Here is a 19,145-nt window from a genome sequence, read left to right on the forward strand (position 1 = left end):
GTTACTTCATGTGCCAGTCAGGTTGCAGGTGTCCAACTCACAAATGCCACACTACCCCCACTGAGGACTGAGCCCAGGGAGGCTGTGCCACCGAGACCCGGTGGGCCTGGCTGACCGTCTAGGCTGGCCTGTAGCTTGTGGTCCTCCTGCCTCAGCCTCCTGAGTCTCTGGGGTCATCGGGTGCACAACTGCACCTGGAAAATGTGACTTTCAGTACTTAGTATCTCAACATGACCAGTTTCTCTCGTAACCCCAGGCACTTGCGTCCTCACGGTCACCTGAGGAGGGCTCCAGGACCCCCTAACACCCACGGCACAGAGAGGCCCTGGGCCCTGGCTCTAGAGTGCATGCCAGCTGTGCTCTCTCACCGTGACTCGGAGACTCAGGGCCTCCACCTCCTGCTGCAGGGTGGGGACCCCTGTCCCAGGTGCAGACACCCCACCTGCTGAAACCCTGCAGGGGCCCGTCGTGTGCTGGTGGAGGCACCCCGTCTCCCTCAGTGACAGCCAGGACCGGGGCTGGTGCTGCCAACCTCACCAGCCCTGCGCTCACCAGTCCCAGCTGTCACACTGTTGGGCACCCGGTGGTGACCAGAGATGCCTGTGTGGGCAGGATGGCGGATCCGCCCTGGGCAGCAGACCAGCGATGGCGTTGCAGGCTCGAGGTGAGTTTCTTGGAGGCAACGGTGGACGAGCTGCGGTGCTTGTTGGAACCTGAGGAAAGCGCGCTGACCGTGGAGTGGCCCCGGCTGAGGGAGTCTGTCCCTGCAGGATGGGTGCGACTGGCCGTTCTGGGAGCGCGGCGACGGGCCAGCTGGAGCACAGCACAGGCCATGCGTTTCCTCCACAAATGCTCAGTGACCACGCAGCTGCCCTGCCCCCAGCAACACAGGACACACGGGCCCAGAGCCCCAAGTGCCACCTGCGCCCTGTCCTCCTGGCCAGCCCAGCTGCCCTCCCCTAGCAGCCCCAGACATGCCCAGGTCCTGCCCGTGCCTCTTGGTCACTCGACAGGCTAAGCCCGGCCCCTGTCATTCTCTGGGCTCCCGATGCGCCCAGCGCCACTTCCCCTGCCAGCCCAGGGTTCTGGTGGTGCCCGAGGGGCGGCTGCGAGGAAGGCAGGTGCCCCGTCAGCAGAGCCCTCTGCCCCGCGTTGAGGGAGCCGTGCTGCGCCAAGAAGCATGCGCTGGAGCATCTGGGCCTCGGAACGATGCCCATCGGGTCCTGAGCGCCCCTGTGGCCAGCCCTGTGCACTGTCACCAGTGACTTGCCCTCTTGTCATGGCCAGGCCCGGGTGGCTGGGGGGGAGTCCAAGCTCAGGGCTTCCCGGGGCGACTGCCAGGCTGCTGGCGTCTCCCGTGGGCTGTCACCCCGTCAGTGCCGCCGTCTGCGGTTCTTTCTTGCGACTTCTCCTCTCCACTTCTCAGGACACCTCCCCGCGTATGCACTGTCTTAGGAAGGACAAGAGCACAGAGCCTCGTGCCTGTGCCCGGGCAGGGCCCTCCGGCCCACAGTCCTCCTGCGCTCCTCTCACGTCCCGTCTGAGGCCCGCGTAAGTGCTGGCCAGCGGCCAGGCGCAGCCCTCGGCTCCCGCGCATCCGTCTCTCCTCAGCCCTGCTGGGGAGAGTGGCCCGTGGTGTCCTCCAGCGCCTGCAGAACCGTCTCAAGGCACCTCACCCTGCCCCGGCTGTCCCTGTGTGACGCGGCCATTCTGCCACACGGCTGGTGTGCCCTGGCAGCTTGGGCCTCAGGCACCGGGGCCAAGGCTGCCGTCCACCTCCTGACCCCGGTGTGAGCCCGGTGCGGCCTCTGCATGCCAACGCAGATCCTCTCCTGGAGGCTGGCTGAGGAGTGGGGATGGGCCCATGCTCTGAGGACATCGTGGCAGCTGGACAGGATTGTCCTGGGGGCTCCCAGTGGGCGCCGTCACTGGAGAGATGTCTGTGGCACCGGCCAGTGGTGTACGGGAGCCCTGGGTGGCACGCTGAGTGCTGGTGGCTCTCCCTCCTGTGCTCATGGTTCTGCGGCCACAGGTGGGGAAGCCAAGGTGCAGGGTACATGTGGGACCTGCCCAGATGCTTAGTGACAGAGCTGGACCCCTCTTGGTGCCTGCATAAGCATCTCCGGGCCCAGGCCACTGCTGCTGTGTATCCAGGGTGACCCCTGCCCCAAACCTCCGCCGCCGAGAGCCAGGGCATCTAGCCTGCAGAAACCATCCCCTTCCTGGCCCATCTGTCTCGCTCCTGGCAAACAGCTGGCACTTGGTGGTTGCTCCCTGCATGGGGAGCCCAGCATCAGCTGCCCACGCCCTTCCCAGCCTCAGCTGCCCCTCTGACTTGGGGAGGGAGGAGCCAGGGCCTCTGCCTGTGGGGACGAACCCAGCCTGTCCTGCAGAGTGGCTAACCTTCTTCCTCAGGGCAGCTGCCCTGGGTACCACTGGGGCCTCTGGGCCGACGGGTGCCGCGGCTCTTGGGTGACAGAGCCCCTGCCTGCTGGCTTCGGTTGGTGTTTACTCCTGCTCTCAGGCCCCAGGGGAGGCAGAGCCACGGGGATGTTCCCTCGAGGCTCTGGCTGGCTCCTGGCACGAGCTGAGGTCTGTCCCTAGGGAGCTGCGGACAGTGACAACCCCTCCTCGGCCCTCAGGCCTGCTGCGATGCTGCCTCTGGGGACTGAAAGCCGGCCAGGAACGGCTCCCAGCTGCTCCTAGCTGTCCCGGCCCCTGCTCCCGTCTCGGGCCTCAGTGGCCTGGGGCCTGGCGACGGCTGTGTCTGGGCTGGGGGTGGTCTCCAGCCCCTGGTGCCCCTCCCCTCCAGCAGGACCCTCCGTCACGTCAGTGGGATTTGAGACTCCAGGTGTCTGCCTGCAGGGTGGGGGTAGGGTGCTGCCCGGGGCCCCGGCTGGGAGCCACGCTGCTCTCCTCCGCACCAGGCCTAAGAGGGCCTGGGTACCTTTACGCCCGGCCCTGCCACCGCTGGGAGGAGCAGGGCCTGGGGCTTGAGCCTGAGGCCCGTCCCCTGCGGGCCCCCGGGCTGCGCCCTGGGGGAGTGCTGGCCTCCTGGGCCTCCCAGAGCTCTTCTGCCAGGCAGGGTGACGCACAGGTGGCACATGTGGAGGCGTGAGGAGTGTGCCCAGCTCTCTCTCTGCTGGGCACCTTTTCCACAGGGGGAGGAGGAGGCCTGGACTGCGGGTGGTGGGCAGCATGAGGAGTGGGAGAGCCACCTGCTCAGGGCAGGAAGCAGAGCAGCAGGGCACAGTGGTGAGACAAAGTCAGCTGCCACCTGTGGGTGACCTGGGTGGGGGCCCTGGGGACCTGCTGCTCTGTCTGGGGAGCTGGGGCCCAGCAAGGCTGGGGTCCCTGCCTGTCTCGCAGCGAGTGTCTGAGCAGCAGGCGGAGCCCAGGCCCGGCTGTCTGGAGCCCCAGGTGTGGGCACCGTGTTGCCTGCTGTCCAAGGGCTGGGTCCAGGCCCAGGCTTGCTCCTCCTCGCGTCTGGCCGCCCAGGCATGGAGACGTGGTGGGTATCTTTCCCTGGAGTCCACCGTGGGCACTGTTTCCTAGACCTCTAAGAGCAGACAGGGTGGGGCAGCAGGGAGTGGCCAGGGGACTCCGCCAGGCCACCAGCATGGTGGAGCATCATTCTGGCATGAAGGATGATGCCCACCTGGAGACCTCCATTTGCCCCGGGCTCGAGACCCTCCAAGAAGCAAACTGCAGGTCAGAGTTCTAGGCTGGCAGGGAGGTTCTCACTGCTGTCCCAGGTCCCTGCTGTCCCAGGCCCCTGCAGCCAGCCTGGCCTTCCAGGGAGTAGCTGGCTCTTGACCTGGGGCCCTTCCCAGGTCAGCCTTGTTGGTCCTCCTTCTGAGCCTTGTAGGGTTCGCAGGCTGGCCAGACAGGGCCGCTGGGGTCCCACTGTGCGTCCAGCACTGCTGACTGGACACTGAGCCCCTCAAGCCACCAGAGGAGGCAGCCTCGGTGGAAACCTCCGTGGGGCCGTCCCGGCCAGGCCCGCGCTCGGTGCCTGTGTGGAATCTGTCAGGTGTGACGTGTCACCCAGGAACACAGGTGTGGATAGAAGCCTGGGTCTGACCGTGCCTGAGGGGCGCGTACGGAGGGTTTCTCAGAGCACCATGGGTGAGAGGTTCTGGCAGTGGGACAGCTGTCCCTCCCGGGCGGCCCTGGACCCTCTGCAGGCACCGTGGGGACTCGTCCCTTCTTCCTGCATACGACGTCAGGCTTCAGGCGGGCGTGAGCGGCAGGCCGACAGGGCTGTCCTAGGTGAACCTGTGCTCTCCCCTTTCGAGCCCAAGACCTCAGCTGACCCTGTCCTCCTGTGGCCTGGGTCCCGCCTGGCGAGTGGGGACACAGCCCCTGGCTGAGTGGGTCCCTGGTCTCCTCGCAGCTGCAGTATGCCTGCAATCCCTGGTGCCTGGGGTGCTGGGGGTGAGGGAGAAGTGGGGTGCCAGGTCCAGGCAGCTGAGGGAGGGGAGGCCCGGGGAGGAGAGTGGAGGCTGTTTGAAAACCAACTAGTGTTGGCACCAGGAGCCCTGGGGTTGTCATGGCGACTGGGATGCCTCCCTCTCCCCCCCTGCCAACCCCTAGAGTGCAGCTGGCCTAACAGGGCCTCCTCTCTGGGCTGCCGGGCGCCCAGCCAGAGGTGACCAGCCGTCGGCAAGGGCTCCGTCTCCCGAGGCCTGGCGTCCCACCTGTGGCCTGGGGGCGGGTGGCCGTGAGCCTCACGTCCTGGGACAGGGTGCTGAGCAGAGCCGGCAGGCAGAGGGAGCCTGGCCCTCAGTGACATCTGTCTGTGGGAGGAGTGGCTTTCTTAGAGTTGCCGTGGCCTCCCGAGTCTGCCCTGGGGGTCCCTGACCAGGGGCCGTGGAGCCGGGAAGGCTCTGTGTGGGCGCGAGAGGGCACCGCAGGAGGAGGGGCTGAGAGGAGCGGGAGAGGCCCATGGAGGAGGGTGACATTGGGGAGGTGGTGTCAGGCCGACTGGGGCCCACTGAGGGGAAGGGACGTCGGATCCCTACCTCATGCCTCACGCTGGAACAGACGCCCAGACACCATGTGCCTAAATGGGAAGCAGGGCACAGACTGGCTCCTCACTGTGAAAACCTGCAAGTCAGCAGGAGGGAGTCCACCGCGTACGGACAGCAGGACCGCCAGCCGCAGCCACGGTGGACTCTCCTGTCCCCCTGGGAGCGCTGGAAGATGGAGACAAGGTCGCAGTCCACCCAACTGGAGACGGTGTGGAGGACGGCCCTCGGGGGACGGAAATGGGCACAGTCTCCGGCAGAACACTGGCATCTCCAGCAAAGGGCAGGCCGAGGGACATCTCGGTCCATCTCAGACTCACAGTCGCACTTCTGGGAACTGGTCCTGAAGACAGATTTGTGCCAAAGGTCAAACCTCGAGGTCACCAGGCCATGACTGCAGGTGGCGGGAAACGGCAGAGCTGCTCCCTCTCGGCTCGGGCAGAATCCATGACCCGAGGCACCCCAGAGGTGGCCTGCGATGGCTGGCCTGGGACCGTCTCCGAGGTACAGCACCAGGTCCTGGGAACAAACCCGGGACAGAGCACATGACGGTGGGTGGCATTCGCGCCCCAAGCTCCTCGGCTATTTGGGGGCGGGAGACCTGGGGCCCTCAGCGTGATGGGGTGGGGGGCTGACCTTCCTCATCCCGAGGACCTCGACCCACTCATTCAGATTCTGTCAGATTTTTAAACGTTCACACGGCACAGCGAGATGCTCTGGAGACCAGGCGAGGGGAATCCGCAGCTCATCTGTGACCCGCGCACCTTCACGTGGCCTGAAGGGAGTCTCCTAGGGTCTTAGTCACAGGAGCCCCCCGGGGACGGGCACAGGAGCCCCCCGGGGACGGGCACAGGAGCCCCCCGGGGACGGGCACAGGAGCCCCCCGGGGACGGGCGCAGGAGCCCCCCGGCGACGGATGGACGCAGGAGCCCCCCGGGGACGGACGGACACAGGAGCCCCCCGGGGACGGACACAGGAGCCCCCCGGGGACGGACACAGGAGCCCCGGGATGCGCATGGGGAAATGCCATCACAGTAATGGCACGGGGACCTGTGTTTCTGTTCTGCCCCTTTTGCTCTGAGACAGTTTCTACTTTCCTAATATTCTGAAAATCCTGCCGGTCACTGAATGAGGTGGCCACGCCTGTGACCCCTACCAACTGGGAGCTGAGGCAGCAGGGGCAGGTCCAGGCCAGCCAGGACAAGTTGGTTTGGTCCTGTGTCGAAATAGACATGACAAGGTCTGGTGCAAGGCGCACCTGGCCTCATCCCCAGTCCCTCCACCACAATTCCGCCCCCGCCTGTCCTTGTGGACCAGCTGGGCAGGGGTGGGAAGGGCCGGCGCGCTGTGGTGGGCCATGAGGTGCCGTCCAGGGTGAGGGCACATGTGCTGTGGGTGGCCCGTGAGGGGCGTTGGCTGTGGAGGGCTGGGACCTGGCTGCTGTGCTAAGGGCCTGGGGCCACTCGTGTGGGCTGCCCAGGAGTTCCGCTTCGGGCCAGTGTCTAGCGCCTCAGTCTGGCTGCCACGGCTGGGGAGCCCCTGCAGCTCACACTGCCCATCCCCGGCCAGCCAAGGGCTCCTCTCAGGCCCACTGCTCATGAGCTGGTCCCTTCCTGTCTGCAGCCCTCCAGGGCCCCCAGCTGGCCTTGGGGGAGGAGGGGGACCCTGTGGACGGAGGCTGGCCTGGCCCTTCCTGCTCCAGCCCCTGGGCCTCCACCCACTGGCTCCCCGGCCTTCGCCACCCTCTCACTGCTGCCCCCTCCAGGACGCCCTCCCTGGGCAGGGTGAGCCCCCCGCTGCCCCTGCACACTAACCCTGTCGATGTCCGTTGTGCTGTCCCCCCTCAGAGCTCCTCACCGGGCTGGGCCTGTCTGTCCCCACCTGTCCCTAGCTCGGCCCTCAAGCAAGATGGCCTCACGAGTGACTTGAAACCCAGGCCTTCCCGTCTCTGGCCTCGGCACCTGGCCGGTGACATGAAGCCCTGATGAGGGGATCACTGCTGGAGCACTGTGGTCGGAGGTCCAGCTCCGTGGACCTTTGGGACAGACACTGGCAGCTGGTGGCTGTGCTCCAAGCTGTGTGGGGTGCAGAGAAGGGGGCTCTTGTGGGAGACCTGCTGTGACCAGTGGCTGGCCAGCTGTGAGCCTGGGGAGCACTTGCCCATCCTGGGCCCTGGGCTGGCACTTGGCTCTGCAGAGAGCCATGGCAGGATCTGCCCTGGCTGACGCTGGCCTGAGGGCCTGGGGAGTCCTGATCCGGGTCGGCCCCGCCGCCCTGGGCTCCTGGCTGGGCATCTGCATGGGGCGGGGCCTGCTCCCCTGACCCCCACGGTGTGGGACTGTCTGCCCCTCCCTCCAGGAGGCCGGGTTGCCTGGGCCATCCAGGGAGGGGACAGTTTCCTGGTCTCCAGTAAAGTCTCGGGAGGCCAGGCCTCCTGACCGGGCAGGGGACTCTGCGTCTTTGCCCTGGAGTTTGGTTAACGGGGCTGGCTGGAGGCCAGGGACCCAGGGAGGCTTGAGGATGAGCAGTGGCTTCAGGTGACACTGCTGTGGAGACCACACACGACTGGCCTCCCCACAGGGGGGCTCACACTCCGGGTTCACACCCCCTCGGGGGTGCACGGGAGGCAGAGGTTCAAGACCCAGGTGTTGGTGGGTGGTCTTCAGGAGGCTGGGGGCCACGCCTGGTGGCACGTGCCTCTGACCTCAGTGCTCAGGAGGGTGAGGCAGGGAGATCAGCACACCGAAGCCAGCCTGGGCAACTTAGCAAGGATGGGGGACAGGGGCTCGCGGTAGAGTGCCTGGGTTCAGTCCCCAGTGCCAAGACCACGGCCAAAACCAGACAGGAAATAAGTGGCCGGGGAGAGCCTGTCCCCACCTCTGACCTTCCTCCCGGGTGGCGGCTGGCTCCGTGTCCTCGCCTGCCCTCTCAGGTCTGACCCTGGGTCCAAAGCCCCTTTCCATGAGGACTCCAGTCACGCGGGGTCAGCATCTGCCCTGATAGCCGCGCCACCCCCGAGCCAGGTCCCCGTGTGGGCACGTGGGCTTGGGCCCCAGGGTGTCTGTCCTGGGGCACAGTTCAACCCCTGGGATTCTCGAACGCCCCTGTACCACCTGAGAGCAGCCACAGGCAGGCAGAGGGAGCCCGTCCTCCCGGGGCGAGCGGGGCCTGCAGTGACGGGCACGAGTCCCTCTGCTTGCAGCCTGACCTCCTGCCAACCCACTGTGTCTCTTCACTTCCACGGGCCTCGGTTCCCCCCCCGGGGGGCTGTGGGGACTCCACACCCTGCCTGTGCCCCGTGGCCCTGTTCCTGGTGTGCTGAAGGCCAGTGGGTGGTGTCCCTCCATGTCATGTGACTTCCACCTGGTCAGGCCAGTGGGTGGTGTCCCTCCATGTCGTGTGACCTCCACTTGGTGAGGGAAAAGTAAAAAGAAAGAAAACCTTAAGAAGTCTATTTGGCATGAGGTTTCCAGGATGAGTGGAGACAAAATGGACTGTTGGCTGGGAGGGGGTGACCGATAGAGGCCACGGGTCCCCTTGGGGCAGGAGCACCTTGGACAGTGGCACAGCTCTGTGTGCCTGGGAACCACCCTGAGGCGGGTGCAGGCCTGTGGGTTCTTTCTCAGTGAAACCGCTGTGGCCAAGGAGACCCAGGGTCCATGGCAGGGAGAGGCTGCCCGGCTGGGTGGTCAGTGAACTGGGGGGTGCATCGCTTGCCTTGGGTCCTTGGCCACCCAGGCTCCCCGAGGCTCCAGCCAGGCCTGGTGTCTCCCCAAGGGCAGGCCATGTTGGACCAATGCGTTGTTGACTTTGCAACCTTGCAGACCTCAGGGCACCCCGCTGCTCTTGCTGGTTAGTGGGGCTGTCCATCTGGGCATCAGAGGAGGCACTGAGCAGCGGCAGGCAGGGGTGGCCACCCTGAGGCTGCCAGACTAGGGTGAGTGTAGATGTCCCGCAAAGTCCCCAGGTGGGGACTGCAGCAGAGAGCCCCAGGATCAGCACACATGCTGATCATCTGCGCCCAGCAGGCCTGCAGCAATGGCTGACACCGGCTCATCAGAGATAGCAAGTCAGGTATTGATGAGTGCTTTATTAACAAACACCAGATTCTCAAGGAATCTTCTAGAAGGTGGTCCTCATATTCCATGGGACATGCAGCCATAACTATGTTGAGAAATTACAGATTCTCCCATTTCCAAGAGATAAAACTATGCGAGGACAGAATCTTGCCAACGCTAAGTTCTGGCCCGGGGCCTCCTCCCGGGTCTCTGGGGCTTCCTCCCAGCAGTATGGCGGGGCCAGGGCAGGAGGCTGGGAGCCACGGGCTCCTCTGCCTTGCGTCATTTCCTGGGAGCATGTCTGGTGGTGGTTTATATTTCTGTGTCTGCATCCATGACAGTCACCTTCTCCAGGACAGGCGTTCCTGTGAGCACCGAGGGATTCTGAAGGGAGCAAACCTGGTCTCTCCCAGGATTCGAGGGTTTCCAGGCTCAGCCCGTGGGCCCCTAGTGACAGGTGCTGCAGGGAGAGGGAGCAGGCAGCTTAGGGCTCAGAGGACTCAGTGTGTCCCCAACAGGCCCAACCCAGTCCTGAGCATGCTGGTGTCAGGGGCAGGGCTTGGCAGGTGACCAGGTCACGAGGTGCAGACCCCACAAGGGGATCAGCGCCTTCTAAGAGGAGGCCCCAGAGGGTTCCCTGCCCCTTTCTCCAGGCAAGGACACAGTGGGAAGGTGTCATCCGGGCGCCAGAAAGCGGGTTCTCCCCAGACGTGGCGCCTCTGGCACCTGGGTCTTAGACTTGCAGTCTCCAGACTGGGGCAGTGGTGCCTTGGCCACTGTGGCCTTGGCCAGCCTGCAGGACTGAGTGGGAAGAGGCCGCCAGAGCAGAGCTGGGGGCAGCCCACCGCCGCCCGGCTTGCTTGCCGTCACACGGGCACTGGCGTCTCCTTCTGTCAGCGGGGAGCCCGCCCACCCACACCTAGGGTCGTCCTGGGCCAGAGTTGATGGGGGGTGCTGACAGGAGGGCATGGGGCACTCCTGCCGCAGGACTCACTGGTGTCCCCTGTCATGGCGCCCCTGGGGTGTGGCACCACCCTGGCCTGGGCTCCCTGTGCACACCTGCAGGACGCTGGTCGATAACGAGAACACACACGTTCTGCAGCACATCTGACACGCCGGGGCTGGGGGATGGGTACCAGTGGTGTTTGTTGAATGAATGAGAAAGGTCCGGAGGGCCGAAGGCAGCCGCAGTGCCCCAGCCTCCGCTCTTGGTCTTACTGGGTGTGCAGGATCGTGGGCACGAGGCCTCAACCCCACCACCTCTGCTTCCCGTCCCCCTTCTCATTCCTCCCGTATTCCCCCAGGACCTCCCACTCGAGGGCCAAGGCTGAGGCCGCCCTCACCGCGGCTCAGAAAGCGCAGGAGGAAGCCCGGATCGCCAGGATCACTGCCAAAGAGTTCTCTCCTTCCTTCCAGCACCGGGAGAACGGTGAGTCCGCTGCCCCCCAGGCTTCAAAGGCTGGGTGCATGCCGGGTGGTCAGGGCATCAGATGTGTCCCCATGCCACAAGCCAGCTGGCCTCACACGGGTTCTGCCCCAGAAGCTGACATCCTACTGGTGGCCACTGCTTTTACTGGAGCTGCATGTCCCTGCAGGGCCTCCTCAAAATTTCAGGTGGCCCCAGGGTCCATGTGTCTGTTTCCAGGTGTGCTGCCTCTCCCTGTCTGCTGCCGTCTTTCTAGAACATTCTGTGATAATGGATATTTCCATCTGTCTGCTGTAATGTGGCAGCCACTAGCCTTGCGTGGTGAGAGACTAAGGAGCTGGCCCTAGTTTCATTCAGTCTTAACTTGTCTGCTTTTAGATGCAAATGGCCTTGTGTGGCCACTGGCTGCTGCATTGGCAGGTGAGGCTCTGAGTACTGGACAGCAGCTCTTTCCATGTCCCATCAGGTTCAGGAACCTCAGCCTTCCCGGCAGGGGCCCATGGGGACCGTGTGTTCTCTTCTGCACTCCATACAACAGGCCCCAGGGTCATGAAGGCCTGCTGTGGAGTGTGGTGGAGGGGCTGTGCTGGCAGAGGTCAGAGTCATGGCCCACTGGCTCCCAACCTGGCCTCTCTGGGAAGCCCAGGGGACAGGGCTCCCTCCTGTCTGCACCTCTGACCAGCACACGGGAGCGCTGAGTGGAAAACTGCTGGTATCTGGGGATGGATCCAACCCTGCAGCCCTGAGCTGCCTCCTGGCCTTGGGGCAGGGATGGAGCCAGGGGTCAGTGCTGGGCCAGCAGACAAATTGGTCCTCACTATCTGTTTTCTCTGGTGTCCTGCCTGTACTGGCCCCAGGGCGCCTCCCCCAGGTGTTCCCGGCCCAGACATGGAATGTGGCCGTCATCCTTCCGCATTCTTCCCTGGTGGGTCCAGGGTCCTGGCTGAGCCAGCTGCTCCTAGCTAGAAGTACAGTCAGGAACACAGAGCACCCCTGGTCCCCACTGCCTGTGGCTGAGTTGGTGGACTCTGCTTTGTCCTTGATGGGACCTCAGCTGTGACCTTGGGCTAGGAAGTGGCGTCCTGACAGCTCTGCATTCTTGTGAGTTGCCCACCCCTCGTCCTCCAACCCCAGCCTCTTCTCTGGACACACTGGGCCCAGGTGTGTGAGCCGGGTGGACACAGGCCAACAGCCCTGTGCTCAGACCATTAGGCGCCTGGTGACACCAGCCACACGAAGAAGCCTGGAGGACTTAGTGCACAGTCCCCACCCATGGGTTGCCCAGGTCCCATGCACAGGTCGCGAGCTGACTCCACTGCTGGGGCCTGCTCTTGGCCTCTCAGAGCCTCGGTTTCTCCATCTGTGAGGGAAAGGGAGGGCCACAGTGTCTGAGGCTCCTGGGTGCGCTGAATGGCCCAGGAGCATCGTCCACCTGTGGCTTGTTGGGAGGAAGGGCTACCTAGATGCAGTTAAGGCCAAGATGGGGAGGTGGGATCATCCTGGATCAGTAAAGCTCTAAATCCAGCCTGGAGTTTTCTTAAAATACGGCCCAGAGACACCCAAGCCAGGAGGGTGTGGCCACAGCCCAGGAGTGCTCACCAGAAGCCGCAGAGAGGCCAGGAGCAGATTCCCCTAGAGCCCTGGCAGAGCCCCACCGCAGCTTGGCTTCAGAACCCCACCCCTCGGGGCTGGGGATGTGGCTCAAGCGGTAGCGTGCTCGCCTGGCATGCGTGCGACCCGGGTTCGATCCTCAGCACCACATACCAACAAAGATGTAGTGTCCGCCGAGAACTAAGAAAAAATAAATAAATGTTAAAATTCTCTCTCTCTCACACTCTCTCTTTAAAAAAAAAAAAAAAAAAAAGAGCCCCACCCCTCGGACCCCTGAGAGAGAATGTCTGCTGTTGTATGCCCGGTGTGTGGCCCCCTGGAGCCCTGGGAGGCAGATGCTGGGCCTAGGACCCTGGGTCCGGCTGGCCAGGCCGTGGCTGCTGTTTCGGTCCAGAAGCTGGCTCCTGGAAGCGTCCCTCTTCCTCAGGACAGAACTGAAGCTCGGGCTGCTGAGGCAGCTTGAGCCTGGCTCCACGCAGACAGCATGAAAGGATCGAGGCCAGACTTGGAGCATGTGCAGCTCAAGGCCAGAGCCTTCATCCTGTGTCCTGCTCTTGGGCTCTGGAGCATGGGCAGCATCACAGGAGCGCTGTGGGCACTGGACACTGCCCAGCCTTGGCCCAGGGACCTGTCCACCGGGTCCTGCTTCCAGGAGCCTCTGGGGTTCTTGGCTGTGCCTCCTGGGCCTTCCCTCCACAGTGCCTCCTGCCAGGAGTTGGATCCTGCGTCTCTGATTAGTGCTGAGCCTTCTGTGTAGAGAGTACTACGAGCAAATGAGCCCAGACCAGGGACTGGGGGCCACTGAGGCCACTGGGCATCTTGCAGCTACTCCTCACAACCAGATGAAGCCAAGGCTGGGAGCAGTAGCTGGCCCGAGGTCCCGGAAGCCAGGAGGCAGAGCAGGGCCTGACTGCCCACCCTGAGCTGCACCTGCGCGGACAGCAAATCCCAGAGTTTCAGCCGGGGAGAGGGCCACCCCATATAAGCCGCCTGCACCTGGAGGGCCTGAGCCTTCACCGGGGAAGTGGGGACATCCAAACCAGGAGCCTGCTTTTCTGCCGGGCAGTGTCCAGTGCCCACAGCACTCCTGTGATGCTGCCATGCTCCAGAGCCCAAGAGCAGGACACAAGATGAAGGCTCTGGCCTTGAGCTGCACATGCTCCAGGTTTGGCCTCGATCCTTTCATGACGTCTCCAGGAGCCACAGCTCTGTGCCGTTAGCTTGAGCTGAGCACCGCCTCCCCACACGGCAGTACTGGCAGTTGGGGTGCCAGCCTTCCTCCAGGCCTCACAGGAGAGGCCACAGGGCCACTTGCAGGCTCAGTGTCCCAGCTTGCCAGACCCCTGGTGTTTGGGCAAAGGATGGTGGCCCTCAGAAGCCCAACCCCAACCAAGGGGGTGGCGTGGTGAGGCACGATTATGGGGGCTCTGAGCGTGGGGCCCTGAATGGAAGCAGGCGAGGTGGGAACCCAGGCTGAGAGGTGGACACACGGGTCTAGTGTGGTTCTGCATGGACCCATCCCCAGCCTGGCTCTCTGTGTGGATACCATGGTAGCCCCAGCCCTGTGACCACAGAGGACCAGTCACTGGAAGGGGCTCTGAGACTGCCTGGCCCACATCCCCATGACTCATGGGGACACCAATTTAGGGGGCTGTCCCTGGCCCAGGGCCACATGCCAGGGTCACCACCCTGCCCTGCTCACTGCTGCCTGGGCACCTGAGATGAGATCAGGGACACAGTCTTGTGTTGACATGTGAAGTGACTGTGCCACTGTCACTGGGGCCTGGCCTGTGCGGGGCTGAGGACAGCGATCAGAGGCTGGGGTGCCAGCCCTGTGGAGGTCTGCTGGCCAAAGAAGTGTGGGTGCCTGGTGTCTGAGCCTCCAGGCTCAGGCTGGGACTCGACTGAGGCAGATGTCTGTTCACTATGGAGGCCTGAGCAATGCAGGGAGGGGCCGGACCTGGCCTCATGCTGGCCCCATGCTGGTCCTGATCCCAGGGGAAGGCACAGGCCTGAGGCAGGTGGGGTTGGTAGTCACGCCATGACACGCCTGGCCTCACCAAGCCTCAGGACCTGTAGGAGGCCAGCCAGTGTGTGATGAGGGACCAGGATGAGGGCTGTCCACTGCCATTGCTGTGATCTGGGGCCGCCCAGGCATCCTTAGGGTGCACACTGGGTAGCGTGCCCCACCAAAGGGCCCTGGGAGCCACTGTGACCAGTCTCTCCCTCTGCCCCTCCGCCTCCCCTGAGCAGGGAGCACCCTGCCCCGGGACCTTCCTGAGCCGGGGCCTTGGAGGAGCAGGCTCAGGGTGACCCCCACTGTGTCTCTTTCTCCTCACCAAGGGCTGGAGTACCAGAGGCCGAAGCACCAGGGCTCCTGCGATGACATCGAGGTGCTGTCCACCGGCACACCGCTGCAACAGGAGAGCCCCGAGCTGTACCGCAAGGGCACCACCCCTTCAGACCTGACCCCGGATGACAGCCCGCTGCAGAGCTTCCCTGCCAGCCCCGCAGCTACACCTCCGCCGGCCCCCTCCAGGAGCAGGGCGGCCCACTTCTCACGACAGGTCTCAGTGGACGAGGAGCGAGGCGGGGACATCCAGATGCTCCTGGAGGGCCGGGGAGGGGACTACACCCGGAACAGCTGGGGTGAGGAGAAGGCAGGGGGCTGCAGGGGTGTTCGCAGCAGCGCCCTGCGCAGCAGCCAAGGCACCGAGGACTTCCGCACCCGGGGCGCGGGCCACAAGCAGCCCGGGAACCCCAAGCCCCGGGAGCGGCGGACGGAATCCCCCCCAACATTCTCGTGGACTTCCCACCACCGGGCGGGCAACCCTGGCTCCGGGGGTGCCAAGCTGCAGGAGCCCGACGAGGAGCAGCTGAGCAACTACAAGCTGGAGATGAAGCCCCTGCTGAGGATGGACTCCTGCACACCAGAGCCGCACCCCCAGAGGAGACGCCACGGCCGGGGCGCGGGGGGCGACCGGCGCTCCGAGGACAGGGGCTTCGGGCTGCAGAGACTGAGGTCCAAGTCCCAGAACAAGGAGAACCTGCGGCCGGCCTCCTGCGGGGAGCCTACCGTGCAGAAGCTGGAGAGCCTGCGGCTGGGGGACCGGCCTGAGCCCCGGCTGCTGCGCTGGGACTTGACCTTCTCCCCACCCCAGAAGTCTTTGCCTGTCGCACTGGAGTCCGATGAGGAGAACGGGGATGACCTCAAGTCCAGCACAGTAAGTGGCAGCCTCCCGGGCCCCAGGGGCGGGAATCCAGGGTTGTCCCCCAGCTTCTGACCTGTGGCCCCCTGAAGGTCTCTCTCGAGCGCCTCTCCAGGGGTGGGTCTCCTATGGCTCTGGGTCAGTGGCGAGAGGAAGGCAGAGGACCAGGACAGAGTGCCTCAGTGGGCTGGCCCTGAAGACCTTTCCTCTGTGCTGGACGCAGGGCCAGGCACTCACTGGGCCATGGGAGGAAGCCGATGTCTGTGCTGCTCCCAGGAAGCCAGAGTCCAAGGACAGCCCCTGGGTGTCCCCCTCGCTCCTGACCTCCTTCACCCTGCAGCCACGGCTCTCCCCATTCTCCCAGCACAGTCCCAGAGTGCAGTGCCCGTTGTCCCCCATAGGTTCTCGGGCCCATCCTGACCTTTGGGGTCAGGCGCAGACCACCCAGGTTGCTCACCCCTGTGGGAGGCCGGGGCGTGCTCCCATTTGAGGACCTCACATGAGACTCATGCTTCATCCAGGCAGATCTTCCCCACCTGAGTTCCCTGGGAGGGTGGGCATTTGGGGGAAATAGCCCCTGCCTCAGAGCCAGACGGGGCTGGGGGTCTCAGGGTCTTGCACAGGTTATACCCAGAGGGGAGCCAGGACCTGCTTCCTTGGCTGAGGGCCATGTGGAAGCAGGGTAGGTAAAATGGAGAAGGCCAGAGGTCTGCGGCAGGACCCCAGCTTGCCTGCCCGTAGGCACAGGCAACGCCCAGACCTCTTGGTTTCTTTCTTCAATGGTAAAAAAAAATTCTAAAGGCTGCTGCTCCACAGGGCAGACAGGAGATGGGCTCACCCAGGCGGGGGTGGGACCCACAGTGTGGGCTCAGGAGGGGGCCCCCTGCAGGTGTGTTGCCGTGGCTACAGCAGGGCTCCTGAGCGATAGTCTCTTGTACCCCCAAAGGTACTGCGGCCTGCGAGGCCACTTCCGCAGGTCCCTAAAGCGCCTTCCCTCCTGAGACACCCACAGCAGCCCCCGTGGCTCCTGCTGGCACTCACGCTCATCCTCCCTGTCGCAGCAGCCAGGGTGCCTGCGCGGGGCTATTTTGGGATGGAGGAGTGATGGGCAGGGGTGGGAGGTGCGGATCGACGCTATATTTAGCCCACTGAGCCCCACTGGCTCTTTTGGGTGCTTTCGACACTAAGCCCCCTCTGGTTGGCGTGCCAACGTGGGGCCAGCCTCGGCCAGCTCTGGAGTGGGGTGGCTGCAGGCAGAGGCAGGGGCTGCAGCCCAGCCATGGTGGGTATTCCCCCTCAGCCCCAGGAGCCAAGATGGAGACTCCAGGGCCCACCCTGGGGTCCCAGCTTCCTGCCCAAAGCAGGCAGGGTCTTGTTCACTTGCTCCCACAACCTGGGGACATATTCTGGGGGCTGTCACTGGGTCTGAGGGGAGGTGGCCTGCTCCACCAACATTCATGGTGGGGAAGCGAGTGGCTGTTGGGGTGACGTGGGTGCTGAGGTCCTTGGGGCCTGCTGCATCCCCTCCCTGGGGCACAGCTCTCCACAGTTCAGGCTGCTCTGGGCTGGCAGCAGGGCCAGAGGTGGGATGTCCTGTCCAGCAGCATTCCTCTCATCCAGGGACTCTACCCCTTACCACAGTCAGGGTAAGTGGGCAGAACGGCAGTCCCCACCCTGATGGAAGCATCTGATCTACCGGCTTCTCTGGGGCTGTCCAGGGTTCCTTGCTGTGAGGGCAGCAGGGGTGGAAAGGAACCTGGCCATGCAAGGCCCCAGGTCCTGGCAATTCAGGGTGAAGTTATCGTGGGCAGGAATGTCCAGGCTTTCCCTCCAGCTCTGCCAGCAAGTGAACTCCACAGCCTCCACTAGACCCTTGAGTGTTTCTGGGCCTGATTCCCTGTAGAAGAAAGGCTGTGGCACAGGGGCCAGCTCTGAACTCCCTCATGGCAGGGGACAGCTAAGGTTCAGCAACCTGGTTGATTCCCAACACCCCCGCCCCCAGCAAATCTCTGCTGCCCGGAGTCCAACGAGCAAACTCAATGCCAGGCTGTGAGCTGCAGGGCAGGGTAGGCGGCCAGACCAGGGTGCCCCTGCCTACAATGCAGATGGAGCCCAGTGGGCCGGTGGATCTGGGGGCCACGCAGGCCCAGCTCCAGAGCTAAGTGGGCCGGAGACCTGAGGCTAGGTTCTGAGGGCATCTTTTGCCATCGTGGGTGAGATGGCTGCCGACTGTCCAGCTCTCAAAGACCCTTCGTGAGGAGCGGCATGGTGGCATGCTGTCCATCAGCACCCTGCCTCACAGAGCGTCCCAGGCCCTGCAAGAGCTGTGTCACCACAGGGTGACAGCCAGGAGCATTAGGCAGCCTTTCGACAGGATAACAGTGCACACCCAGCCCTGTGAGCCAGGAGAGGGAGGGCGAGGGCCTGGCCACCAGGCATTGGAAAGGTGAGCACCGGGAGCGGGGCAGGGATGGACCTTCCTTGACCACAAGGACAACCATGTCACTCAGCTGGCCATGCAGCTGGGAGAACTGCCTGACTTGGGGACAGAAAGAGCTACAGGCTGGCTGGCAGCCAGAGAGGAGGAAGGCGAGGGCAAGATCAGGCTGCTTCTCTGCAGCTGGGTGTGGGGAGCCCACATGTGCATGGGGAGGGGCTGCAGCTGTGCCTCTAGGACACCCCAGGGTTCAGGTGGCCCTGTGAGGCTGCATCTAGAGGACTCTGAAGGACCCACCTCCTCCATGAGGGGGTACCCATCGTTTTAGCTGACAGCTATGTTGAGAATTCACGCACCAGACGGCTCACCTGTCCAGGGCAGGCAGTTTGGTGGTTTTGGTGTATTTAGGCTGTGTACCCATCACAACTGTCCGACTCCAGACTACTGCCATCCTCTGTAAAGACACTGCAGACCCACTGGGCCGTCCCTCTGTCCCCACTCTGGGACTTGCCTCTGCTGGATGTTTCACACTGATAGGATCATATGGTGAGCAGCTTTTTGCTGGGCTCACCTCACCTAGCATCAAGACCCGACCCACTGTTGGGGCACACGCCAGCTGCACTCCTTCCTGTGGATACCCTCTGCACGGGGAGCCACATCTGCCATGGCTGCTCACGTCCGGGACGCATGGTGTGCTGCCACTTCCTGGCCAGTGTGCTGTTGCCACGAGCAGCCGTGAGGCTTCTGCATGGATGCGTCTCATTTTCATTTCTCTTGGGTCCTCACCTAGGAGGGAACCCTTGGGGGAACTGCCAGACTCCTCCAGCCTCATCTGAGAGGGGAGGAGCAGGCGCTTCCTTTCTGGGGAGAGGCATTCCAGCCCCATCCTTGCCTGTATTGCAAGCCTGATGCCACCAGGGCCTGCTCAGTCTGGGAAAGCCAACCTCATCATGGCTCTGACGTTTGGACACAGGGGAGGAGAGAGAGGGGCAGGGAAGCAGCTTGGGAGCCTAGCGCAGGTCATCTCCACTCCAGGAGATGGGGAGGCTCCCAGCCACTTCTTCACTTGGGTGTAGCCTCTGTGTGTGTGTGTGTGTGTGTGTGTGTGTGTGTGTGTGTGTGTGTGGCGGGGGGCAGAGGTCTTCTGGGATCAGGCCACCACTATGGGCACACCCGGGGCTGGGCTGCTGTGCCCCTCCCCAGTGCAGCAGGTCACTGTGCCTTCAGCACTGCGGTGACACTTGGTCTTGAGCAGCCGCCTCACAGGACAGAGCTACCAGCATCCTCTTCTGAGGTCTACCTCAGAGGCCTTGCCTCCACCTGTCCCTGCCCAACAGGGGCAGCCTGCAATTTAAGGGCCAGGGCCAGGCAGGC

General features: G+C 63.9%; 1 protein-coding gene across 1 annotated transcript in view; it reads left to right on the top strand.

Moving 5' to 3' along the window:
* The window catches only part of Jph3 (junctophilin 3), a 43,419-nt gene that overhangs the window by 23,778 nt on the left and 496 nt on the right, over nucleotides 1–19,145 (top strand). Inside the window, exons 3-4 of the mRNA XM_026401916.2 lie at nucleotides 10,393–10,517; nucleotides 14,469–15,349. Of these exons, the coding sequence (XP_026257701.1) occupies nucleotides 10,393–10,517; nucleotides 14,469–15,349 (1,006 nt within the window). The remainder of the gene's footprint in view (nucleotides 1–10,392; nucleotides 10,518–14,468; nucleotides 15,350–19,145) is intronic.

Source organism: Urocitellus parryii, chromosome 15 (genome assembly GCF_045843805.1).
Source record: "Urocitellus parryii isolate mUroPar1 chromosome 15, mUroPar1.hap1, whole genome shotgun sequence".
NCBI classification, from domain to species: Eukaryota; Metazoa; Chordata; class Mammalia; order Rodentia; family Sciuridae; genus Urocitellus; species Urocitellus parryii.